Source organism: Calypte anna, chromosome 12 (genome assembly GCF_003957555.1).
Source record: "Calypte anna isolate BGI_N300 chromosome 12, bCalAnn1_v1.p, whole genome shotgun sequence".
NCBI classification, from domain to species: Eukaryota; Metazoa; Chordata; class Aves; order Apodiformes; family Trochilidae; genus Calypte; species Calypte anna.
In genome coordinates, this window is record NC_044258.1 from 13,780,600 (window position 1) to 13,808,384 (window position 27,785).

General features: G+C 40.2%; 1 protein-coding gene across 1 annotated transcript in view; it reads left to right on the forward strand.

Annotated features, from left to right (window-relative positions):
- Positions 1–27,785, forward strand: part of PTPRG (protein tyrosine phosphatase receptor type G) — a 392,351-nt gene that overhangs the window by 192,119 nt on the left and 172,447 nt on the right. Inside the window, 2 exon segments of the mRNA XM_030458295.1 lie at positions 15,810–15,989; positions 20,984–21,132. Coding sequence (XP_030314155.1) covers positions 15,810–15,989; positions 20,984–21,132 — 329 coding nt within the window.

Genomic DNA, 27,785 nt, shown 5'->3' on the forward strand with positions numbered 1-27,785 from the left:
TAATTCATTCTTATGAGGCCAAGACTGCAGTCTTTAAAGTTCTCCAACTACAGCTTTAAATTACCAAAGATATGCTCTATAATCAGGAAGGTTGTGCTTAGTTACTTATTTTGGTCCGTGTTCCCCAAAAACTGTTGCTGCAATTACCCTATAATATTCATAATATTCTAACTCATTCCTATAGATTTGTATTGGCAAGAAATTCCAATCATGGATTGAAAAATATTTTATATTTTAATCTGAACAAACAGAATGTCAAGAACAGAATGTCAGTCAGCTCCTCAAAAAGCCTTTGGCTTCAGAATAAGGCAATAGATAATGCAGGAATACAGACAAGTACAAGGGTGCAGAGGGGCAGAACTGCTTACCATATAGACAGTGATCTCACCTCCATGGTGACCTTAACTGACATCCAGATTTTTTTTTAGATGAAATTATTAAGGCTTGACCTAAAAAAAAAAAGAATTTCTGTGAATATTAGCAAGTGATACTTGGTCTGTATCTGTTTATCTGTTTTCTCCCTCCATAGCCTTTTGGCTGCTTCAAGTCCATTAGCAAGTTCCATGAGAGCCAAAAGAAATTAGACTTCAGGAGGATGTGTGTAATTTAGGAAGGGCAGGATTCTTTTACTCGTCTTTCATCCAAGGAACATCAGCTAAGATAGTGGAGGGTTCTGCTTAGGTCTGTTTAAGTATTATCACTGAATTTCTGACCTGGATGACTTCCTCAATGGATGATCTGGGCACTGTTTAGCCTTCCCCCTGAAGGAAATTTGTCCAGCCCTAACTGCATTTGCTAATCAGGACTTTCCAAGTGTCTGTGTAAGTCCCTCAAAGAACATGCATCTCTGTGAAGAGAAAATGCCATCTCTTGAGGACCTCTTTCTTACAATCTGCTACTGGGAGGCAAAGCCAGAAGGGGCTGCAGTCCTGATGAGCTGGCACTGGGAGGAAGTTGCAGGTTGGAACTCAGAGAGCAATTCAGTGCAGAAACAATCTTTGAAAAACAAACAAAAACCCAAACAGTGCCTTCTCAAATCTTTATTTCTTCAATGCTGAATACCTTTTTGAATGAAGTGAAAACTGTTTTTAAGGCTCTGTAGAGAGGTAACTTTATGAAGTGTAATGAGTCATGCTCGTGATGTGGGTATGTGTTATCCAACTGTTTCTTCTGGCATGAAAATCTGTTACATTTTACTGATACCTTAAGCGTGGAAAACCAAACAAAACCCTCCTTTGGAACACAGCAGGTGTCAACAGCCTTTTGGAGATTTAACAAGGTTTTCCTTGATGTAGTGAGCTGTGTACAAACCTGAGTAACTCATGGATGCTGGTGGCTGTTAAGTGAGATAGTTCATTTTTGGTGAAAACTAGAAATAACAAAACTGATTTCTATTCCAAGCATTAATATGTCCATCAAGCAAATGGAAATATTTTTAAAGGAAGATCTAGTTTGCAAATGTAGATTACAGGTCTGAAGTAGAATTAGAGAATCTGTATAAACTATGCAGCCAAGGCAGAGCTCTGTTGGAGGTGGAATATTGGGTTCTGCATAACAGGTGAACTGCAAATGATGGGTATGACAGGAGCTATATTTAAATAAGCCAAGCTGAAAGCAGTGCAAGAACACAGGAAAATGATATACACAAATCACAGTGAATGTATCTCTTTTACATCACAGATGTATTTCTTTTGTCACTAGCAAAAAATTACTGTGATAGAACATGAGGAACTGACTTCTGTGACTGAATAAGCTGAAACAACAGTTCGAGGTAGGGAAAAGTACATACCTTGTAGCACAAGAAGGGGAATGGAACAAGTATCTTATGGGCAAAACCAAGCAAAAGCAAAGATTTGTTTTCCAAGACTTCAGAGGATTTTTCCTTTTGTGTAAGGAAACAAAGATCACAATTTCATCAGCAGATTCGCAGATGACACCAAGCTGGGAGGAAGTGTGGACCAACTCGAAGGCAGGAGGGCTCTGCAGAGGGACCTGGACAGACTAGAGAGCTGGGCCGATTCCAACGGGATGAGGTTCAACAAGGCCAAGTGCCGGGTCCTGCACTTTGGCCACAACAACCCCATGCAGCGCTACAGGCTGGGGACAGAGTGGCTGGAGAGCAGCCAGGCAGAAAGGGACCTGGGAGTCTGCATTGACAAGAAACTGAACATGAGCCAGCAGTGTGCCCAGGTGGCCAAGAAGGCCAATGGCATCCTGGCCTGTATCAAAAACAGCGTCACCAGCAGGTCCAGGGAGGTGATTCTTCCCCTGTACTCAGCACTGGTTAGGCCACACCTCGAGTACTGTGTCCAGTTCTGGGCCCCTCAGTTTAAGAAGGATGTAGAGGTCCTGGAACAGGTCCAAAGGAGGGCAACCAGGCTGGTGAAGGGACTCGAGCACAGGCCCTATGAGGAGAGGCTGAGAGAGCTGGGGCTGTTCAGCCTGAAGAAGAGGAGGCTCAGGGGAGACCTCATTGCTGTCTACAACTCCCTGAAAGGAGGCTGTAGCGAGGTGGGAACTGGACTCTTTTCACAGACGACCTTCAACAAGACAAGAGGACACAGTCTTAAGTTGTGCCAGGGGAGGTTTAGGTTAGATATTAGAAAGAATTTCTTCACGGAGAGGGTGATCAGGCTATGGAATGGACTGCCCGGTGAGGTGGTAGATTCTCCGTCCCTGGAAACATTTAAAAAAAGACTGGATGTGGCACTCAGCACCATAGTCTAGCAACTGCTCCGGTGGGTCAAGGGTTGGACTAGATGATCTCTGAGGTCCCTTCCAACCCGGCTAATTCTATGATTCTATGATTTCCACTGCTTTAGGTCAGCGCAGTCATGGAACTTCTGAGCAAAAATTTGTCACAAAAGGTCAAAGTTGGCATTAATAATACTGTGAATGGGTCTTTATCCTAGCCAAGTTCCTGCTTTTTTCAAGTATTTTTATGTACATTTTGGAGTTTCAGATACTTTTGTTTTAAGGGAAGAACTGGGACTGTGTAGAGTGAGTGACTTTTTATGGGACTCTAGGTAGACTACACGAGCATGGCATGAAGAACATACGCATCTTGGTCTCTGGTAGCTGGCAAATTATTAAGGTAATTAAAGTGGTAGTATAGAGAGTGTTTAGATCAGAGGAGCCCTTTTCAAAGCCTCTGGTGTCTTTGTATTTCCATGGGAAAGTCCTCATGTTATCAAAGTCAGTGCCAAGGCCAGTCACTTCAGGGAAAGACCACCTTTCATGTTTCATCTCACCAGTCTGCACTGGTGTCAGCCCAGTAGCTCTGCACTCTCTCAGCACAGAGTAATTCACCATCCATTTGTACCACAACATTTCACCCCACAGATAGATAAGTACAGAAATAACTTCACTGCAGTTTTACCTCTTGATGTTACTGAGATGACTTGTGTATTTCAAGTCATGTTCATGGGTGGAGTCTGTTGGGTGGGGTGTGTAATAAATTGCATGGTTTTATTTTGGGAGTTTTCACTGTCATTGAACTCAGGGCCTTTTATGCTTTAAACTAGCAAAAAAAAATATTTTTTTTTTTTTTATAACAGCAGAAATACACTGTCCTGTACTTGCAGACACCAGTAATCTGAGTAATGCTGTACTGAAGTGAATCTCCTCTTTGCTTTGTTTTTTTCCCCCTTTTTTCTTCTATACCATATGGATCTTCTGTCTGTCCTTGTTATGTCAGACTTTCACAAGGGCCACTCAGGTTGATCTCTGTGCTCATCCTTTCAGTGATCGTCTTTACTGCTTGCCACTTTTTCCTGCTAAAGGAACTTCTGCATATTGAGCAGAAGAGATAAAAATTATGCTGTTAGGTTTTTTTCTTGCCACTCAAGCAGCTCCTGCAGGTATGGGCAGTATGGTGTGTGTTGTTAGCATTGTATCAGAAAGACCCACGTTTCTCTTAAGCAGTGCTTTGTTATGAAGTTCATTTGACTGAAAATATTTTGCATGCCTAACTACCTGGTGGTGAATTTTTCTATGCCAAGTAAGGTGTCAGGAGCTAGCGGAGCATAGTAAGTTAATTACTTGTGTGCACACAGTGAAGGAAAAGCAAACAGCAAGGCACCAGTGATACGAAGAATGAGACTTAATTTCAGTCACCAGAGATTGTGTTGTTAATGAATCCTCTCAATCAGCAGGGAATTGGTAAAGCAGATAAGACCAGGTATGGCTGTGTACCGATATGAAGATTAGTCTCTCAAACACAACATTGTTTTTAGTGAGGGTTTGCTAATATTAAATAGTTTTTCAAAAGCACCTGTGAAACAGAATAACAGCCTGAATAATTATGGCTGTCTCAAAAAGACATGGTGATGATGATCTCCTAATGTGCTCTGCAGACACCATATAAATCCAATATCTTACAGATTTCACAGTTAAGTGATACACTCCAGATTCCATTTTATGGTATATGTCACTGTGGGCTGCCCAGCACTGCTGTGACTAAACAGCACAGGGAAGCTGTTCAAATCTGCTGCCTTCCTTGCATCAGACTGAGAGGGATGAGGAGAGTTATGTAAAAGCACCTGCCCTGCTCCCAAACATCCTTGGTGGCAGTCCCTGAAGATGCTCCCATCAGAGGAAGTGGGCAGCTGCATTGTGAGCTGAAGGGACAAATGATCCTCCTATTCCAGTGACAAGTTGTGGCCCAAAGCTTTTCAAGCTATTGGTCTGGGGTGATGGTGCCGAAAGCGATGGTTCCTGAACGAAATGCTCATGGAATGCTGGAGAAAAGCACATTTATTCCAGCTTTTTTTGTGTGTGTGTGTGTGTGTGTAACTTCGTGTTTGAATGTGTGGGAGTCAATCTCCTGCAACACTTGCCCTGACTCTAATCTATCACAGCAGTCTCTTTGCTGCCAGCTCCCTGCAGCAGCTGCTTTTCCCCCACAGCAGCTGCTCAGCCCTTTGTGAGCAGGTTTGCCCACCCCAGGGCAGTGCCAGCAAGAGCAAAGAGCCTCTGCCTCTCCAGACTGACAGAATTTGTGGGGACAGACTACAGCAGAGAAGGGGAGGGCTGGTACTGCTGCTTTCCCCCAGTCCTAAAGTGCTCCTTCCTCAGACTCGGACAGGAAGGGTGCAATGAAGTAAGATCCACCTTAGGAGTATCTGGTCCTTTTCGTGACTGCTCTGTTGGGTTTGGTGGTAGTGGTGTTACTTGGGTTAGGGGTGTTTTTTTGGTGTATTTTTGTTTGTCTGTTTTTTTAAAAACTTTTGTAATTGGAAAACTTAAAGCTGTTTTTTTAATAGTTTAAGCCATTTAGTGCAAAATACTGGAAATGGCAGATACAGAATGAAAATGAAAAAATGGCTGTACATGTTCTGTCTCAGCTACAGAAGCAGTGCTGTTTGCTAGAGTACCTCAGGATGGATGCTATGGCTGCTTATTGCCTTCCTGTTTATTCCTACTCCTGATGCTTCCAAATTAATGGTAGAAACATAGACTGAATGTTAATGGAAGTTGAGGCCAGAGTTCATGATGTGTCGTTAAGTAAAAGCTGGCTATCTCCCAGAAACTCTCCCAGGAGCTGTTTTACTGGTGCATATTAGTGAAAGGGGCAGCTGGGTTGAGAAGACTGCTGTAACAGGGATTCCATTAAGAACTTAGTTGGGCAAAAGTTGAATTTTACCTAAAAAGGAAATATCACAGGAAAGCCAGCATTTGTCAAAGTATAAGAAGTGATTTGGGGAACCACTGTGTTATCAGTGGTATAATTAAACAATAAGGTATTGGTGGTGATCTTTTGGTCAGGTTAGGATCAACAAGGGGTACTAGAAAGCTGAAGGTGATGTGTTTCAGCATCAGGTAACTTTATCTTCTTTATCTTCTTGATTTTTTTTTTTTTTTAACTCAGAACATGCTGCTCAGAATATTCTGCTCTGAACACTTCAGCTTTCTATAAATGTTAAAGCTGAGCCAAAGCAACAAGTGGAAATCTTTTTTGTAGCAGGTTTCTTTTGAAATCATGACTACTTTCACTCCACCGATGCCTTTGTACAGGCTTTATTGATACCAGCCCTCCCTCCCTTTATTCTCTTTCTGTATTACTCTGTGCTCTCTGTGGGTGTTTTATTAACCTGCATCCTGCAAAAATTCAATAAAAATATACAATTTTTGCTTCCTTTCCTCCTCCTTTTTTTTTTTTTTTTCATACTGGATTTCAGAGAAAGTACTCTGGGGAAGGCTCCTTTGGTTAGTTACAAGGAACAGATGGGAATCAAGAAAAGGTACTTTGTGTTCCCGTACCCACCTAAATTGGAGGTAATTAAGTTACAGTGAGGCATCATTTACGTTAGCAGTTTCTTTGGTGAGATCAAGGCTACTAAGGGTACCTGTGAGAAGTAGCAGGATTGAAGTCTGTGGTTCTTTGAGAAATAGCTGTGTTTTTTGAGAATACAGTTTTGAGAAAATACTGTGGTTTTCCTAAATGTATTTGCAGGCAGTCTGGCACTGAGGTCCATAGTGGGACAGTTGAGTCTTGCACGGTTACTCTGCTTTTCATCCCTGTCACTCTCTTCAAGTTTTGAGCTGTCCTTGCAGACTCTTCTCCCCTTATAAAGGAAGGGAGTGAAATGGAGCGTGTTGCTCCTGATGGTAGGAAGGAGACAGAGAAGCAAGATGGGAATTTGAGATTTCCTGACTTAAATGTCATGGCTTATTACTGTCTCTGTCTCTGAGCTGCTGGGCAGGTTCAGCATCTCACAAGCTTTGATGCTTCAGCAGGGTCTCCGTCAAGACAAGATCTCTGATTTAAAGACAAAAACGCCCCTATAAAAGGGCTCCTTAGCCCACCGTGCCTGTTCTGGCAGAGTTTCCACTTGCTTCACTCCTCCTGCAGCCTGAGCTCTCTCTGCTACAGTTCCAGCTGAGCAGCCTCTCCCAGGAATGGGTTCTGCAGGGACTGTCACCTGGGGACTGGTGATCAGGTCACAGGCACAGAGCAGCAAAGTCCCTGCTTGGCCCCCTCGCTTCTGCCAGCTCTGGGTGTTGACAAGAGATACTATAATTTAACATCAAGCCAAAATCAGATCTTCTTCCTTCCTCTTCTTTCAACAAAGTCTTATTGAAGCCCTCAGGCCTCCTTCTGTGTCTAACAACACTTGGGTGGGATAGGTTTCTGCCCAGTTTCTTTTCTCTTCTTTCCTCTTTCATTTTCTCAGAGTTTTGTCTATGCTATGTTCTCTCCTTGGAGCAGCCCAGATGGAACCATAGGTGACATCAGTGTTGTATAGGCATGTTCTCCTCCTTCATCTGTTTAATTCCATAAAACAGCAGGCTCATTTCTTTTTATTTTGGCTCTTTGGAAGAACTGGCATTTCTTTCCTCTTCTTTCCCACGGGAAGGTTGATCATTTTCCTGGTGTGCTAATTGGATTATCCAGCTAGGGGAGATGGCTTTGGAGAAGAGAACATGAAGCAAGGTTGTCATAGAACAAGGAAGGTTAGCCTGGGAGGGCTGCATGGTTTGAAATTTGAGGTGCCTCGTGTTGGGTTGTTTGCAGCTCTGTCTCACCTTGGTTGGTTGTAAGTTGTTTGAGGCAGGAGCTGTTTGCTGCTGTGTACATGTATCCCCTCTTCTGCTGTAGTTGAGTTCTACAGCAATATATAAATTTCTGCTGCCAAGGTCCATTGTTTTTCAGCTATTAAGCTGTAAAGGCAAAAAAGGGTAGTGAGAGAGACCCTTGTGCAGAGAAAGTTGCCTCAGACATGACCTGTCCAAGGCACCCGTGCCCTGTGCGAGGCACCCATTACTGAAATGTATGGCTTCCTCCCAGCAATGCAAAGTGCTGTCATTGACCTACTGCATTGATTCATAATACATCTTCATTCAGTAATTTCCATTAGGATTTATACTTTTTAAAATCTTATTTAGGAAAAAATCTATTTTTATGTCTGTCCTTACCCTTCATGAAGCTTTACTCGGCTAGTAAGGAATAGAACAAAGCTAATTTACAGTCTCTTCATATAAATTAATCTCCTGTTTTCTCCTTATATTGTAAGTTATCACCTCGTTTATTATATGCAGCTCAGGGTGAGCAGTTTTAAAAAGGCCTCAGACAGTTATGAAATGAATGGCATGAGATGTCAGATACATTCATTAAAAATGCAGAAAATTATAAAAGAGGATGTAGATGTATATTGTCTCAGTCACTTGCCACCAGCAGACACCTTCTATACCACAACCTATTGTCCCATTAGTAAGTTCTGCATAATAATTTCATTGATATTCTTGTGTTCTGTGCTCAATATAAATATTTTTGAAATATCAGAGTTACAAAACTTAAAAGCTCCTTAATTGTCTATCAAGAGTTTGTTTGAGACACCCCTTAAAAAGCCCCAAGCTATTTTGCCAGCATGACTAAACTTAGTACCACTTAGTACTTTTGTCTGGTGGTAAATTATTCAGTTCACAAATGCTAAAACTTGAAATGTTTATGGAATAAGCTTGTTTTAGTAATTACACTTCCAGCACTTTATTGTGAGCTTCCTGCAATGTTTGTCTTAAGGTCCTGGTGTTTCCTGATGTTGGATATTTATCATGCATTTGTGTGTCTGATAGGTACAGTAGGAGCTTCATACAAGATTCATGGCAGATTCATAATTTTTTGAGAAACAAAATTAGGATCCAGAAAGGATTTATAAGGGTGTGAGATATATATATATATGTTTATAAAACTGTGTTTGTGACTGTGTAATACAGATGTTCACATATATACATACTAAGGAATACAAAGGTATTGAAAACTCTTAAAATACAAATATTGCTAAATATAACTGAAGGTTTAATTAAAGAATCCAGCAGAAACCGTAGCATCTGTGGATGTGAAAATTTACGCAGCTCATGTATCTCACCCCTTCTTCAGGTTGAAAAGCTGCAGAATGATAGGATAGTTTATATTTAGGAGTATGGTTTAGGAGCTTTTCTTTCTTTCTGTGCATCTGCCAGTGAGACAGTATCACTGACAAAATCAGTTTTGAAGATCAGCTTTGCTTTTACAGCCCCATGGCTGGGCATTTCTTTAGGTGTGGTGGCATTAGTGCAGAAGGGCAATCATCAGTGCTTCTGGTGTTGCTGTTAGTAGTTGCTCAAAGGTTATCTAAATCCAAACCCTTTTTGTTTCATCTTCCTGTGTTTGTTTCAACAATTGCCAGTTAAGAAATCCCTTATCAGAGATTGTTCATGGAGAAAAATTCTTTCATCTTATTCCAGTTCTCAAAAAACTGGTTTTGGCTCTTTATGACTCTCACATGTCTTGCCCACTCTGTTCTGCTCTGAGCTTGCAGGTTGGATGATGCTTAGTCTTGTATGGGACTGAGGAAGCTCTTCAGGATCTTCCTTTTGGTATTCAGTCTCATTTCTCAAGCAGTAATTGGAATTTCCTGCAAGTACGAATGTCTCATATTAAACAGAGTGATGAGAGAGAATATTAAAATGAAAAGCCCTTTTCCCTTAGGGCAGGAAATCCTGAAATCTTTGTTCAAAACCACACTATGAACTCTGATTGTGGTATGCCATCACTTTAGAGCGAGACAGTATAATTTCAGAAACTTTCCCCATAATGTAATGATGCAATGACTTGATTGCTTTCTCTGCAATGGGAAGGCCCCTGAAAGATGTCGGAGATTTTTTTTTTATTTTTTTTATTAAGATGTTCAGAGAGTTTTAGACCTTTACCTCTGCGGACTTACGGTAAATCACTCAGCAAGAAATATGTCACTCAGACCGTTCCTTTCAGCCTTGAACCTAAATCCACTCTTCAGGCTTCATCCTATGGTGTTTACATTTCTTCTTCCTAGGAGGGAACAGGAGGTGAAAGAGTGAAGGGAGGCTGATATCTCAACTAGTCTGGATCTGCAATATGTGCCTTGCCTCCCATCATAACTCATGTGACATAAGCATCTTCTCAGGTGCCTTCCTGGACTTTTTGATGTAGTTGCTTTTAATTGGCAAAAAGTGATAGTGACATCTTGGTTTATAGCATCAAATGACAGTCTCACAATTTTTTTTTCTGTCCCAGATAATAGAAACTCCAGATTGAGATTTGTAATGGATTTTAAGAGGTATTCAGTCTCACAGTGAATTTCACTGATTTTTGTTTTAAATTATTTTTCTTTCTGCTTAGAAATGTAGTCTGCTGTTGAAGTTCATTGGTTTATAGATGAGCAAAGACACCAGTGTGAAAAAAGGTACTGGTTTTGTCTACTGCTGGTGACATTTCTCTTCAGTGTTTCTTGAGATTTGGCTTCTGGTGGAACAGTTCAAGTATGACAGCAACTGAGAGGCAGAGATTCACATCTTTGCTCTTGCTCAGCTAAATGCTGAGATGGTTGGGCAGGTCATAACTGCCAGTAAGTGCAAAGGAAAGCTACCCTATTTATCCAGAGCCTGTAAAACTCACAGAGGTTCTTACCTACTGTGGTGCTTTAAGTTAGCAACCAATTTAATGCAGTGCATGAAGAGGTTGGGAGGTTTTTGTGTGAAGAGATGTATTTTCATTCCATCCACTCTTAAAAACTTGCTGGAATGTGCCATAATAGCCTGGAATTTTCCCTTTTATGCCCACTTGCATTGAATGCTACAAGACTGTCAAACATCTAAAATAGCAAGACATTTAGAAATTCTGTATCAGAAGCTGTCCCCATTGACTTTGAGGTGAGGTTCCTGTGAAAATGTTAAAACCAGCAAAATTTAAGATATTGTCTTGATATTTCTACCTTTCCCAACTTGTAAATAAGTAATCAAGATTGCTTCTTAAGTTACTGACATCTGTGAAGCTGTATCTGGATCTTGTGTAAAGGCTTGTGTGTATCACTACTCTGTATCAGAGTAGCTGATCTATTAATTCAAGAATTATTTTAAGTCAAGGAAATACCAGTCATTTAAAAAAAAGATACTTCTTAAAAAAAAAGCCTGTGGAAGAAAAACAAATATGCTTGCTTTTTTTTGAAGTGTACATTTTTATACAAGCTTTAATTAGATTTTGACAGAATACATTATTTTAACAGTTTTTCATTAATGAAGACTCTTCATTGTTCAGGTTGTACAGTAAAAAGAAAAAACCATATTCCTGGATTCCATTTAAAGAGCAGACTGTCTATTTAAACACTGCCAAAGTTGCTGCAGTCATTAACAGCAAGATTTTGCATGAGAAAAATGCAGAAACCACATAGGAAGCATCAAATCATTTCAGCCCAGGATGGGTGCTAACATCTCTGGTGTTGCTGGAGTTCCTCACCCTAGCTTTGCTTTCACATCTTGGAAGCCAGAAGCCCTTTTCCTTCTGATTTTAGGGGAGGTGAGGTCTCATCTCCCTCTGATTTTAGGGGAGGTGAGGTCACATCTCCCTTTTGCTGCAATCCAAGAGGAGCTTGCAGGGCTCCAGCCCCAGGAGATGGATGATATGGGGCAGGGTTCTGAGGAGCTGGAGCTCCTGTGCACCAGCCCTGTCTGGGGGATAGAGCAAATGTCTGAGCAGCTCCATGTAGTGGGTTCTAGGCAAGAAAACATTAATTCCCAAGGCCAAATTCCCTTTCCTCACTGCTCTGCTTGGAGAAAGGGAGTGGTGGGGCTGACTGATGCTTAGGTTGTCCCACAATCTCAGTGGAAATGCTTATTATTTATTAACACAGTTAAGGGCTTTAACTTGTTTGGGTTTTTGAAAACTGAATTATTTGTCAGCCTTTAAAAGGCCAATTCAAATTCATTCCAAATTTTATTTGATTAAAGCCATGGAGCTTACTGTTAGAGAAATCAAATACAAATAGCTGCAAGTTACTCTGTTTCAGATGGGTAAATGTCACACATAGAATGAAGGGGTTTTTTTTTCTTACTGGATTTAAGTGAAACAGAGTCTTTATTTAGTGTCATGTTTTTATTTAAAAGCATTTATTTAAAGTTCTAAAAAACAAAGAATTCAATAAAGCAAGACAGGTGCAACTGCAAATGATTAATGATATAATTCTCAGTACTTTATAAAGTGTCTAACGCTGAAGAGATTTATACAGTGCAGAATGGCAATTGTGCTTTGATGGAAGGAATAGGTAATCAATACCTGCAAGCTTAGAAAAAGTGTTCTATTTCCTCCTCTAATGATATAGAGTTTTTTTGCAAGGCAAGGCTGTCTAGAGCATGAGACACTTGGAAGAAGAATTAATTTGAAATCTGTAGTGGAAGATCAGTTTCAATTAAAACTTCACTTGAATGTCCATGAAAAAAAGCAGGCAGTTAGGCTTAAACCATCTGATGGATACCCGTGAATAAGTCAATCCCACTGTGCTATTCTTGGTTATATATTACAAGTTGTTGAGCTTATTTTTTCTAGTGTGGGGGATATAATTTATTTACTTTGGTCTCAAATTAAAACATTTATTCTTATCCCCTTGCTTCACTTTACCTTTTTACACAAATTATTAAAGCTGGGGTGGCCCCAATCCTGTGCTTCTGGCAATGGAGATGTTGGGGTCATGGCCTCTATTTCTGCCTAGAGTTGCTGCCATAACAGTGTAGGTCACATTGCATGTAATAATTTACATATCAAAAACTTCTGAAAGAAATTAATGGAAAACCTAACCATTTATAAAATCCTGTGCAGATTTTAACTAGCAGGTCTTGAACCTCAAAATTGGAGCTTACCCTTATGACTGTAAATTGGCATTTCAGGACTTGGAGTCACAGCACCAGCACTAAGTTTGAGTATTGAATTGCTGAAAGAGTTTCATTGCATTGGATTTTTCTTAAATAATTCAGCAGCAATAGAGAAGCATTTTATGCATGAAAACTAATGCTGTCACATCAAGAGAGCAGATACTGCTAGGTTGTGGGGGTTTTTTGGTAAATGATAGAATTAGAAACAAGTGAAGTCTCTTTATAGATAGAGTTGTATTGCTTTTACATTAATCTGAATAAGTTAAATTATTTATTTTAAATGACCCAATGATTTTTAAAAATTGTGCAAGGCTTTTAAATGTCTATGAAAAACTTCATTTTAGTAAAAGCCAGTCCAGAATCCTAAGTAACTTGGTGTTTTAATTTAACATGGTGATTTGTTTGTTTATTTAGCCTTATGGCTTATTTTACTCATTTTGGCAAGGCAGTTTGCACTGCAAGTTGGTTGAGAGCTTGCTATACTTTTTTATATTTAAAAAAAAAAGTCTTTGTAACAAGAGGCATGGAAGAAGCCCTACATTCCTCCTTAAAATAAATCCACCTACTCAGAAAAAAAAATCTCCCCATTGACTTGAAGGGTCACCAAAATACTTAAAAAAGAAAAACTTGAGTGCACAGTCCCTTTTGAATGCACAGCTGAAACTGTTGTGATAGCCTCTGTGAGCAGAGTGCTTTTGAAAAGCTCACCCCATGTTTATAACAAAGCCAAAAATATGCGAGCTGGCAGGTTTGATGATTATGTGTAGTACTAAACATTGTAAATTCCAAAATTTCATGAAGTAAATACAAGGTTATATGAAGAATAATTCTGAATTGCCAATTAATTCGCTGCAAACCAAATACAAGAACATCCTGAATCAGGAAAAATGTGTTTGAGCAGAACATATTTGGTTTTCTCCATGTAGGGTTTTAATTATTCTGTTCTCCTTGGCTGTGGAATGTTGTGAAATTAACTGGAATTGGCTTGTGCTGACAATACAAGTTGAGCCATCAGATAAACGAAACTGATTTTTAACCTGGCTAGATGATGTAAATTATTTTTCAGGGATGTTGCAGTTTGGCTTAATTGTAGTTGAAAGTAAACCCTTTCTTGTTGTTTTGGTTTCCATAAGCATTTGTGTGCTATGAGGATAGCATAAAATCTTACTATTGATTAAGTGTCCTGCATTACAGGATGATAGTAAGAATGCATTGTGCAGTGAGGCATAAAACCTAGGGACCAAAAATCCTGACCTTCCCAACTCCTGGCTTTGGATAGAAATAATTGAATTTATCTGTGCTTCTCAGATGTAAGGGAAATAAATGCAAACTGGGGCCTCCTTCACTGCTGTCTGCCTGTTGAACAGTCATAGGAGGTACTACAGAGGTGTGGGGCTTCATCAGGGGCTTCAGGAGAGCAGAGTCAACTCCGGTTCTAACTTAGTTTTGGGAGATGAGCTTTGGCAAATTGCCATCAATTTCCCTGTCTTTACGTGATAATAATGGTGCTGATCTCTGCTGTAAAGCACTTCTAGAACTGTGAGAAAACAACGCTTTACATGAACTCTGTGCTGTTGTTTCAGGAGTGTAAACTCCTGTTTGCACTCAGAGGAAGGTAATCTCTTAGTTCCTGTTAATATAATTTGAGTTGAGGAGGAAAATAGTAAGAAAAAATCTGAAATTCACTGGAGATCCTCAAGTGTGTTCTGACAAGGGTCCCTCATGTTGTATTGCATCTAGAGCTGATATGTGGTGGCCATGACGAGGCCTTTGCCTGAAACATTTTATTTTTATGTATTTTTTTTTCTTGACTGTTTGTGCTGAATGAGCCTCGCAGAATGGGCAGGGTGAGTTAGGGCTGTGGCAGGCAAACCTTGGCAGATTTAATGGTGGTTTGCAATACTAACTCTCACAGCTCCCGTGTCACACCGTGAGACACTGCTGCTTTCTTTCTCCCATCAGCAGTGATGCTGCAATCCTATCCCAAAATTTGGTTGAACAATTTGGTGGTTGAGGACTCGTTGCTACACCAAAAAGTGATCTGGAGCTGGCAAAAGCTTCAGAACAAGAGCAGGATGCACTCCTCCTGTGCCTTGTGTGTTGGGTGAGCAGCTGTGGTAACAGCAGTACCTTAAACTACTGAAAAATACTTGTGAGTGTTGTGGTGAGTCCTCAAGGACCCTGCCATACACCTGACATGCTGGGGACAAAGGCTGCTGGTGTCATTTCTCTTTGTTCTTCACTTCCTGGCTTTGCACAGTGAGACTCACAAATTACAGCAGCTTATACTGCTTTCCAGAACTCTGCCCTGCAATTTTTTTCAAACCGAAACAGAGAGTAAAGAGGAGGGGAGGTGACAGGGTTTGGCTCAGTGTCTGCTTTTGGCTGGCTGTTGTGTAACACAGCTGGCTCTGATGTGCCCAGGTACAGATGCATTTACAAGACTCTGCCCATCAGTCCTTGAACTTTCTCATTTACTGCAAGTATTTGACTCGTCTTGTTTTCAGAGAGTCATGCACATCAGGTGAGAACAGACTGTGCATATAAGGAGAACAGAAAATGTGTAAGAGCAGCAGAAAATTACAGTATTTTCCTGACAGGGCATTGACCATTGATCCAGACTCATTTACGTTTTTCCCTTTCTTGTTTTCTACAAATTTACATTTTTCTTTTCATCTTTTCTGGCCTCAAAGCCTCCAAAAGAAATGAGATCATTAATAAATATCATATTATCTGAGATGAGTATTGCACAAACATGAGTTAATGGGTAGCTGTTACCTTATTTGTCTCCTGTGAAAAGGTAATTTTGGGGGGGAAAGTTCCAGTAACACCATGCTATTTCGTAACAGAAGCATGAGGGGAACTTGGGAATCACAGATAGTTTTCTGGAATAGATATATATGTATATATATATATATATATAAAGGGGCCATTGTTCATTACTGCTAGAGGCAAAGTTGAAGTACTGCTCAAAGCTAATGGATTTCAATCTCCTCATGAGTTTACAAGTCTTAACCTCTTTCAAATGCTGAAAGTGTAACTGTGGTAGAGTTACCTGGGGAGCTTAAGTGCTTCATCCTCTGACTTGAAGAGTTATCCACAACTGCTTAGCCACTGGAATGTTAATGGGTATTGGTATTTCTTAACAGGCACCTATGGTCCCGAGCACTGGGTTACTTCCAGTGAGAAGTGTGGAGGGTCTCACCAGTCTCCCATAGACATCATAGACCACCAGGCACGTGTTGGAGATGAGTATCAAGAACTGCAGCTTGATGGATTTGACACTGAATCTTCAAACAAGACTTGGATGAAAAACACAGGAAAAACGGGTATGTTCTTTTCTGTTTCTCTCCATAGCCTGCCTGCAGTTAATTAAAAATTAAAGCAGTGTTCCACCTTTCTCCTTTTCTGTTGTTCTGTTATATGGGGTTTGCTGGTTTGGTTTTTTTGTTTTAATAATTTTCCAGCAGTAGCCACCTATCTCTGCCTCTCTATTCTGTGCAAAGCCAGTTCTGTGGATTGATTTTAAGGGTTTTTGAAAGGGATTTTTTTATTTTTTTTTTAGTATAAAATAATTCTCTTGGTAGTCAGTTGTTCCTCAGAATGAAAAGCTGCATTAAGTGTTTCAAAATGTAACCTTGAGTTATCAGCTTTGGGAGCAACATCTAATCTAAAAGAATGCTGAGATGCAAGGCTCAGATTTGTAGGAAAGGGGAAATCTTAGAAATTGGAAGGTATTAGAGAAGAAAGAGCAATGACTGCTCAGAGTAGAGGGGGCTTATTAATGTGTTTTTTATATGATTATAGCACTGTGTTCTTCATTGAACTGAATCCTCTTCTGCTCTGCCTGTTCTGGCTTTCAGAGAAAAGAACAGTCAGAGTACTGCTTATTTTTACCAAAACAGTTCACCAAAAGGTCAAGGTGGATTTATATGCAAAACTGCATGCATTTGATTACTCTTTAATTCTAAAAATGTAAAAAGCAGAAATTAAAAGGCCACCTTCTTCATTTGACGAGGTCAAACATTTTTAGGGAATTAGATTAAACCACTAATTAATTAAATTTTATTTATTCGAAGTGTATTTTTATCTTTATTAACATTCAACATACATCTCCACAGTGCTTTATGTAAGTGGCCCTAGTCAGAGGGTCTGCTAGTGAAACCCCAGGCATGAACCTGCTCCAGGGCTTGGGAGGCAGCTGTGCACACAGCGTGGCCTCAGATACACCCACTGGGGCCAGGGGACTTAGAATCTGAGCCACAGCCTCGAGTCCAGCAAGCACTTCAGATCCAGTTCCAGATATTCAGGATCTGAGCAGGAATTCAGAGGTATTGCCCCCTGCATGAGATGGAGGGACAGGCTGCGATCCTGTTTTTTTTCACTGCAAAGCAAATCCAGATAAAATAAACCACCACCGAGCATAGCTTGGGTTTTTGAGCATTACTGAGGGTTTTGTTCCAGCTTCACCAAGAAATGCTCCTATTTGATTTGAAATCCTGATTTTGTTGCCCTTCATAGCAACATGAGGTTCAGGCAAGGCTGATTGCTATGGAAATTTGGTCCTTAATTAATCTATTCATGTTATGCACCCTGCCCTCGTGGTCACAGAGAGGTGTTTGTAGTAACCAGCAATAAATGTAATTAGAAACACCACAAAAAATGATGGTGCATTTTTTTCTAAGAAAGATGCTAATGAGATATACTGTATGTGTAATAGGAACATATTGCTGCACATAGAATAGGGAACCATGTTGAACTGAAACGTGCCAGCACATTTTCCAGTTTCCAAGCAGTTGGCAAAGAAAGCTGTATCTTCAGTCTCCTCTGCTGGGTGATTTTAGCACTGCTGCTATATTTGATTTCCTCACCCATTGGGGTATGGATTTTTCGTGACAAGTTATTGCTTCACAGGGCAACAGTAGCTGTCACTTTTCTTGGTAACTTACAGCCTTTCACTGGTACGTGAAGACTCCTTTTGCCTTGCTGTCATCCCTGATTTCTTCTGCAGATCTCTAAACTCCTCCCTTATTTCATCATGCCCCATTCCTGCTCTTGGTTTTCTGACCTTTTGAAGAAACTTGCCTGGAATTAATTTTTAAGGTGGTAAGTGGTAGAGCAGCAAACCAAGTAGGGTGTTTTGGCTTGTGGGCAGGTTGTGCCATAAATTGTGATGCGTTTTGGCAGCAGAGTCTCATAGCAGATGGCCACATGAGACCTTCATATTGCAGACTGACAGAGACAGTAAACTAAATATCTGTTTAGCAATAGTGATGGATGTAGAGGACATTTCTCAGCAATTAATGACTGGTTAAAAGAGACAGGGGTCCAAGGGAAAGCCAAAGACCCTTAACCTTGATGCTCATTAATGGGCAGGAAATATGTTGCTTGGGTTATTGTTATTGTTATTAGACCTAGTAATTTTTTTTAGGATGGAACAATTAAGTTATTTTTATGCTCTGAAATGTTAAAAGGTAAAGAGGTTATTGCTGTTTGGATTTGTTGTGCTCTTTCTTGTTTCCCACGCCCTGTATCAGGTAAAGGGCAGACAACATACAGAAAATAGTGTTTCATTCAGAAAATGGAAATGGATTAATTAAGTCTCTGTCTCTACTAGAAATGCTTTTGTGCGTGATTACACTGGCAAAGGCACTAATGTGGGTTTGATTTCATCTAGTTCCCAAGTGGGAAAGATCACTTGGAAACTATAAGCACATTTCATAGTTATATTTGTTTGTAGTTGTTTTCATTTCTGCCACCTTTTAATTAAGTGCTGCCTGGTGTCAGCCGGGCCTGAGGCTGATAAGGCTTCTTCAAGGCTGACCTGGCCCCTGGGAAGAGCACCCACAGGAGCAGTACCTTCCCCAGCATTACACAGACATTGCCACTTTACCCCTTTTTAGGTCACTGAGAACTTCTAAAAACTCCTTCGCTTTAAAGAAACCTACTAAAATTTCTGCCAGAGGTGTGTGGGTTTGTGAAGCACTTTTCCTACATGATGTGCATTGCTCTGGCTGATCCTGACCATCAGAGCTGATCTGCTAAGGCAGAGCAAAAGCTCCTGTGTATCCAGGATTATTTCTGCTCTCAAGCAGGTGACAGGCACACAGTTCCAGCCCTGGTTCTGCAAAGGGCATCATGCAGTCCTGATCCTGACCACGGTGCACCACCTCCTTTTTTTTTTTTTTTTTTTTTTTTTTTCAGTTATATAGTATTTTAAATTAGTGGGCTTTGGGGATTGATTCCTTGCTGTGCACTCTATAGAAAACAACAGACAAAAGCAGTGGCTCCTGAAGCCCAGTTATTGATCTGGTTATTCCAGTCCTGAACACTAGAAATCACATGGAGGGGAAGGAAGCCCTCAAAGCATTGGCAGTAAGGGGATGGTGCTGAGGTAAGAAGGTGATGGGAACACGTGTTGTACAGATCAGCAGTGTAAGAAATACTGTAAAATGAACAATTAGATGAACATTTCAGATTGTACATCCTCCTAATTATCCTTTTAATTATTCATCTAAAACAAGTAAAATGACCCCTGACAGAGCCATAAATGATTTAGGAACTATAAAATATTTATTAGATGCAACTGAATCCCCACAGAGGTTTTCACAGATGCACATGAATCTACTTTCCTCTATTCCTCATCTCCTACAATTTTATCTATGGATTTATAACCGATTGAGTGAGATTTTCAGTATTTAAAATACTACTGAGCTCATTGAGAATTTTTTAGGAGAGGAAGAGAGCAGTGCTGCTTTCAGTCACTTATGTTTCACTTCTTGTGTAATGAGACAGTGGCCACCAGTAGTACCCTGGCTGGCATAGGCAGTACCTGCACTGCCAATATTGTACAAACACCTTGATGCAAAGGGAGTGCTGGAAGAACCAGAAAACATGGAAGAAGATGGCCCTGTGATATCACAGGCACAATTTTCAAACATCTCACTGTCTCATGCAATTCAATATTTAGATGATTTTAACGAAGACATTTGAAAGTTGAGATGTTTTTTAATTGCATGACTGCACCTGAGGCGAGGCTGCTGTAGCCATTGGTCTGTACGGGTGGGAAGGCAGCATTGGTGCAGCAGAAAGCCTGGGCTGCAGCAAAGCCTGCTACTGATTCGCCAACAAGGGACTAACTCTTATTTCACAACAATTTTTTTTCCAGCAATGAATAAAATCCTCCTTCTTGCATAATAAAATTGGTTTTATATTAATGTTCCAATTGTGATGACACAGTTGGCTTGAGAACACAGAGAAATCCTTGTGGGTCATGCTATTCCCATTAAAAGAAAAAATGGAAAAAAAACCCATAACAAATAAAAAACTTTAATTACAGCATTCTGGGCACAAGCAAGCAGTGGTCTGCAATGGCTTTAACAACAACAACAACAACAACAACAAAGCTAATTTTAGTTCTGTTTTTAAACAAAAGTTTTGTAAGGGTGAGAAGAAAGGATTTTGTAAAGAGTAATTTTTAGGAACCACACATATTAAAAATGGGAGATGCAAATGCAGGTGATCTCTTAGTGAGAGCAGCAGACAAGAATTTTTGAAAAGCTGGACCATATACTTCCCCTGTAACATGTGCCAAGTTCCACCATACAGTTTTGCCCTCTGTTTGAACATACGGCTTTTATTGTCACACAGAATACAAAGACTTTTGGAAATGAAAATAAAATACAAACAAGATCCTTCTGACCCTTATTGAATCACATAATGTCAGAGTTACTGTAAGAACAGCCACATTCTTAAGAAGAACTTCTCATGAGTGGGTCTCAAAAAAGTTATTGTCACTCTCCCCATTTTACAGAAAGGAGTAGGGAGTTTAAGGAAAGTACATGCCATGTCTAGAAGCAGAAGTGGGACAGGGCACAAGGATGTCCCCCGACAAAAAACAGAGAAAATCCAGAAAGCATTAGATCCATTCTATTCCTAACTTGTATTCTATAGACCTTCTCTGGTTTGCAAGGCCAAGGAATGTGGTCATCCATTAGTCCCTGGAACCACATTAAACAAGTTTTGATGCAGTTTGCCACTTAAATTTTAATCAAAGTCCATTGAGAAGGGCAAAAAGTCCTTGAGAGCTAGAATTGTGGTTTTCTGTAGTCTGTGTAACTTCATAATTACTTCCATAATTAGCCAGCTCAGTAGACTGAGTTTTTGGTGTGTTTTTTTTTTTTAACCAATCCCTGTAAAGAGTAAAGTGATGATCCAACATTTTACTTGCATTAGAAGTAGTCTTCTTTTATAATGAGGAAAAATAAAAGTGCTTCAGAAAAACTCTGTTGAGAGCATCTTTCTCCTTGTTCTGTGTGTGCAGTTGCTATCCTGCTGAAGGACGATTACTTTGTCAGTGGTGCCGGGTTGCCGGGCAGATTCAAGGCAGAGAAAGTGGAGTTCCACTGGGGTCAAAGCAATGGAACAGCTGGTTCTGAGCACAGCATCAATGGCAAGAGGTTCCCTGTCGAGGTGAGTGGAAAGGCATGCACTTCTGTTCTCCAAAAAATATAAAATCGGAATGTACTGTTGTAGTTTGAGATGACTGTGAAGTAGGGCAATGTTTCCTTCAGTGAACATATCACTTTCAAGGCCTTTCCAACCCTCTGTCATCTCTTTTCCTTCTTTTGCAATGTCACCTCCGAGCCTTGCTCTGTTACCACTGCAGAGCACGTTGCTCTCACATCCCAGGGGTTAAATTGCAAGCAGCCACTTTTCTGGTTTCTCCCATAAGCTTTTCATGTGTGGGAGGATCTTGCAAATATCCGCAAAGTGACCTCGTTGTCCTCCAAATCTTTTCTTTCCCACGACACTTACAAATGAGCAGCAGCAGCTTGGGAGCCGCAGTGCCCAGACTGCTGCCTTCCATCCCTGTTGCTTCCTGGGACATTCACAGCCCCTCTCTCTCTCCATGGACTCAGCTGCAGTCCCTTTGCCTTCTACTGACAGGACCTGTACCCAGATGTGTGCAAGCAGCCGTGCCTTTGCTCTGCCTGTGCAGGAGCCAGCTGGACCAGGGCCAGAACCAGCCTGACAGCTCTGGCAGCAGAGCACTGGGACCAGGCACAGCACTCTGCCAAGGTGTCTGCGTTCAGAGCACAGGGATGGGGGACCACCTGCAGCTGACCCCAGGGATGTGCCTTTAGATGGCAGGAAGAGTCCCAGTGCCATGGGCTACTATGGAGCCTGGTGCTGTTGGGGTCTTGGCTTGTGCCGGATAGTCCTGGGTAGCTCTGTCATCAGTGCAGTGTTTTCTGTGTCAAGAAGGTTGGTACTTTTCACTTAATATTCAAGGTTTTTGCATGGCAAGATATAACAGATGTTACCTGGCATCCCTCTTGCCTGTCAGAAAGCAGATATGCACTTTCAGAGCATGGCATGTAGACGTGAGCAGGCTGTGGGGAGCTTTCCCTGAAAGCTCATGTGTGAGCAGAAATGGTTGTCTTGCGAACTGGGTCTTGTGGGAACTTGACTCATCCCCCAGCTTGACATAATTTTTTACATCTGACTTTAGCCAAATTATTTTCAGGAGGTGGGAAGGGGCTTTCAAAGCACAAGGGGAGGTTGTAATAGCATCTGTTGCATGACCAAACCCTCCCATTTTAACCTCCCCACTCTGACTGCTCCATCACATGAGAATTGGAAGTCATTCATTATCTCTCAATTCTGAATCTGTCTATTGGATGTTCTGTGAGGCAGAAAAGTTTATATTCCTCGTTTTCAACAAGCTTTTCCAGTATCTTCTGACTCAATCTAGCTGTGGTTTTTAACGCAATGTGTTCTCAACACATTGAGCAAAGGCCCAAACATGCTGCCCTGCCTGTCTGACTTGGTGATGCTGATATTTGTAACCTTATTTTTGGTTGGCAGAAGGACTGCTCAGGAAGTTTTCATAGCCAGTCAACTCCTCTTCTGAAATTTCAGGGAGTAGAGATGGTAAAGAAGCCTGGACTGCCTTATTTGTGTCAGAAATAGTCTTTTCACTTCACAAATCCTTTCTTATGATGCCAAGGCTATTTGATGTTTGCTTGATGGATGGAAGCTATTTTACTTTGGGGAAGAAGCAAATTCCTAAGAAATAATCCTTTGGTTTAAATATTAATTTTCTTTTCACTTGGTTGGAAAACTAATTTTTTTTCTACATTCAAATTGGGAAAAAAAAAAAAAGAGATTGCCTTTCAGAATTTAGGTCACTTGTTTATGAATACTGTACAAAGTAAATTGCTGTATCCAATAGATTCAGTGTGAATCATAGTACTGAAAATGTAATTTTCCAAGTGATTTGCATTCACTGCAATGACATGAACCTCTTTTGTATGGCCTTCTTGGGTATGATGGCATTAGCAGAATTCCCACAGCTTTTCCTTTACTGTTTTATAAAGGAAGAGCAGTTCCCAAACTAAGCCAAAAATTCCAAATTTCACTCGTTTGCTGAGAAGAATTTTCATGGGTGGGTTTTTAAGAGTCCAGTAGGTATAAAGTGATTAAACGGAGTCCTTCTTGCTAATACATGCAAAAGACAGGATAGGATGAAATCCCATCAAACAGTAACTGTACATGTGTGCATGGTGGAGCTTTTAATTTGTAATGCTACTTGTAGTTCAGCTTGCAACTATCTGATGCATCCCTAATTGCCTGATGCTGAGAGGTCTGTGCCAGAAATAGTGTGCTTCATTTGAGAAGTGGCATTTCTAGGAAGGATGTAGAAAGGAAAAAACCAAAATCGCGTCTTACAGAAAGCAAAGACCAAATCATTGATTATTCTGAGCCTGTGGACATAGGTGAAGCTTTCAAGGAACATGAAGGTATTTGTGTTCTGGGTCTGCAGCAGTTACAGTAGCCACAGCTGAAGGGAAACATTTTCTGAGTCTAATTGTGTAACCAGATGTGGACTATGCAAAAGCCATTAGTTCCAAAGCACATCCCAAGGGAACAGAGATAGATCAGCTTCATCTATAGACTGTGCACAGTGCACATGAAATTTAGATGTTTTTTTCCTCTGGGAAACAAAGTGCTTGCTGGTAGTCTTTTTTCTTGAAGAGGATGCAGAAACTAATTAGGAATGTCAGATATAATACAGAGCATTATTGTTTGACCATGTTGTTTGGTTTTTATTATTACAACTAATGTGTCAGATGGTAAGGCTGTCTACGTTAATTGGTTTCCTTCATTGAAGCCCATCTGGATCATATTTTTTTGTGATTTATATGTTAAATTAGTTGGTAAGATATATGAGAACATCCTTTTGTTTCCTGCTTTAAAGGCATATTGGATTAAAGATGTGTTATCTTGCAGTACTTTTAATGCATATATAGCATTTTGTGATTCCTTTTCAGACCATGGTATATGTAATGGTATTCTTTGATTAGGTGGTCTTGATTGCTTATTTATTGATCAGATTTTCCTTGGTGATACTTGAGCCTTATGAAGCCATTAAGAGTAAGAAGCCATCAAGAAGTAGTATTTCTAAATGGAGATGTTCACATGCCTCAAACTTCCATCCACAGGTTCCAGTTCATGATACCAGAACTGATCAGCATTGACTTGAAGTTTCTTTTTCCACTTTCTTGCCATTTTAGCACAATCATCTTGGGTAATGCCCAGAACTAGTGCTGTGATGTTCAAGATGAAAGCAATGCCATTAGCGGATTGCTGTGTGAGTGGAGCACGAACCCTAATGAGGATGTGGGCTCTGTGCCAGTTTAGAAAAAGTCTCTCTCCTTTTTTCTTCAAGTTAAGAAAAGTTTTTAACATCACATTCTCTAATTTTTAATGAATTGCTGACTCCTTTGTATTTTGTTATTGTTCTTCTCCACTATAATTACTTGGGTTTTTTCTTCTTTCTGAAGTCAAAGCAGTATAAATGAACATGCAAACACTAGAAACCATTTAAACAGTGAAGTGACAAAGTTAAAATAAAGAAGATGAGCTTCCCTCAGGCCAGGAGAGAACCCAGGTTCCCCTCATTAGAGCCAAGAGGAGTAATTGCAGTGCTTTAATCTTCAGTGTCACCGCACCGTTACCAGCCCTGCCTGCACAGAGCCTGCACGGGCTCCCTGCAAGGAGGGAAACCCAGCACTTCATATTTCATTGCAAGTGAGCAGCTGATGTGGCAGTGCTGTGCTGTACCACTGTCCCAGCATCACTGGGATTTGGGGTTTTTTTGAGCTGCTTTGTACTCATTTTTATGCAAAATGCTGATTATTTCCATGAAGAGCAGAAATCAGAGGAGTGATTTTAATCATGACTGTGTTAATTTGATGTGAGCTCTGGCTGTTTATGAGCTTTCTCTTTAATGGTGCTAATTGTCAGTTATAATATGAACACCATTATACAGTAATATACAGTAATTTATTTAGTAAATGAGAATCTTATTCCAAGGACCATACTGCAATATGCCATAGAGACCTCATCCCTTTAATCTTACATGAACAAACTTGCACTGTCCAGGCCAAACTGGTAACAGGAGCATCAACTTGACTTCTGAAATAGCAATGTGATTTCATACCCACAAGTGCCAACATGCATGTCTTTGGAGATCTCAAGTTCTTCTCCCTTAAAAGAAAAAAAGAATAAAAAAAAATCCCCAACAAAACCCTACAAACTATCTCAGCAGAAAATGAAGAGCTAACACCCTTTCATGTCAATTAGCAAGCTTTTACATTCTGATGATGGATTCATTTTACTAAAATATTGTTACAAAACAATCATTTGCATTAGCAATTCTTGTTCTTCTTTAAGCAGGTTTCATAGAAGACTACAGATTCTAATGGTGTCTTTGTTCTTGCTACTTTGATTTTCTTCCTTTTCCCTTTGACTATACACACAAACTTCAGCATGATCTTCAGCTAGTTAGTTGCTCTGATCTGGATGCTCAGAATTCCTTCCCAAAGTTTATCACTGTGCTATCCTACCTCTCATAAATTCTGATGGTTTATATTATCATTATTACAGGCAGAGGAATATAATGTGCAGTATTCAGTGCACAAAAACCTTTGCTATAAATAAAGTGAGGCAAGTTAACCTTTTTTGTTCGGTTGTTTTGTTTTGTTTTATCCTGAATGATAAGGCTTCCTATCATCTCCAGAATTATCTCCAGCATTTGTCCAGCCTTTTGCCCACTGCCAGGGGATATTTACATTTTAATGTTAGGATTGGAGTATTTTCTGATGTTTATTTTTACTCTTGCATTTGGAAGTCTGTTTAGATTTGTGTGCACCTTTTTTGACATATTAAAAGATGAATGTATCACAGTATATTTTGTTGAGAACTAACACCCTGTGTTGCTGTCTTGCAGCTGGGTTTATTCTTTCTGTCATCCAGCAGATCTGGTAATTGTAATATTGTAAAGATCTCTGATGTTGGCTTCAAGCGCAAGGGAAGATGAATTGTGAAACGGGGATTTATTTGTTTTATTTCCTTATATTTCATTTACTAGTTGCTCTTCAAATTTTCCTGCCTCCATCTGGCAGGCTGTAGGAAAGCGAAAGTCAATAAATGATGGAGGGACCTAGAGAGTGCCACTGGGGATGTATCGCAGTGAGAGACTTCGATTGTCTGCAGTTATTTTACTGTAATCTACTCTCCAAGGACCAAATCCACACTTAGAGTGGGATACTTAGAGCTCCCAGTGACATTGATGGGAGATGAGCTGGTGAAACTCTGAATGAGAATCTGGCTCCATACTCATATTGTCTGTGCTCTACAGCGTCCAGGGAATTTCTCATGCGCTGCTTATTCCATCTACATCTCCTACAGCACCCCAGACTTAATCGTTCAGATGAGGGGATTGCTTGGGGATTTTAACATTTAATTCTTTTTTTCTTTTTTTTTTGTCAAACTGACAATTAGCATATTTTTCTTTTCCAGTCAGTTTCCTTACCCCCCTCTCCCCACAGTCTTTGGAGGTCCAGCCATAACATAAACACACAAGATGTGAAAAAGCAAAAAAAATTGCTCTGTCTTATCTCTAGTAAAGCAAGATTTTGCTTCAGAAGTCTCCAGGCTCCTCTTTGCTCTTCAACCACTTTTGAAACTTGTTTAGGTTTCTCACACTCAGGAAATCAGCATGTCATAATTTTAAAACATAAAATTGATGGACATATTGAGCACATGGCTGAGTTTCCATCATGTTGTACTGCAAAGACTGTGAGCAGTGCAAGTTTAGCATCTTCTTATAACTGTGTGGTTTATAGTTTTATTTTCCTTAGTGTAGCTGATACACTGTGTCCTCACAGTTGTCTTTAGTGCCTCCCATATACTGACAGGAAAATCAGTTGAGACTTTTAATTAATGACTTTATTGCAATCAGGATTCCATTTTAGTGCAGAATGCTTCATCTTGTAGTAGTGAGATATTTAGTCTCCATCTGGCTGATCTTTTCTGTGAATGCCCCGTGATAATTAAGAAGAAACATGAGAGGATGGTCTGAAATGAAAATATGTTTAGTGGAGGGGTTAGTGTATCTTGGGACTGTTCATGTAGAGACCCAGACAAAATTTAGGGACATAACAGCAGTTTGGTTTTATGGCAGTTTCTTCCTGCTGCCTGCCAGGCTCCAATAATTTCTAGAGTGAGTTGCAAATGTTACAGTGCATCCAGAGTTTTATTTTGAAGTAACTATCCAGTAACACAAACCAGATATAACTCTTTTCATATTGGATGGGAATGTCCTGTTTTCCCCAAGGTTTTCCACTGTCTTGTTGAAAAGCTCTGAGGCAGTAGCAATTAAAGTATGTTAATGGTGAGGTAAGACTTGTACATTTTTCTTAACATAAATCCCTGATTTTCTACATGATTAATTCAAATCTGGAAAGACTGACAAGGAAAAGGAGGATCAGATGGGGTGAAAATAAGAGATAAGAGGCTGACAGCCAGCTCTTGTTGTAAAGGAGAGTTATTTTGAATAGGAGAAAAAAAAATCAATACAAAGGTTGGAGAATTTGACAGAGTTATAAGAGCTGCTTTAATGAAAGGTAGTGGACTCAATAGGATTGTTACCTGAAATGTGGGATTGTCTGAGCTAGAAAAATGGAACTGTCTCTCCACAGCTGTAAAGATGAGCTTTATGTGCTGAGATTACTGGATACTTAGGCCACTGGGCTGACTGGCATTAACTCTGGATA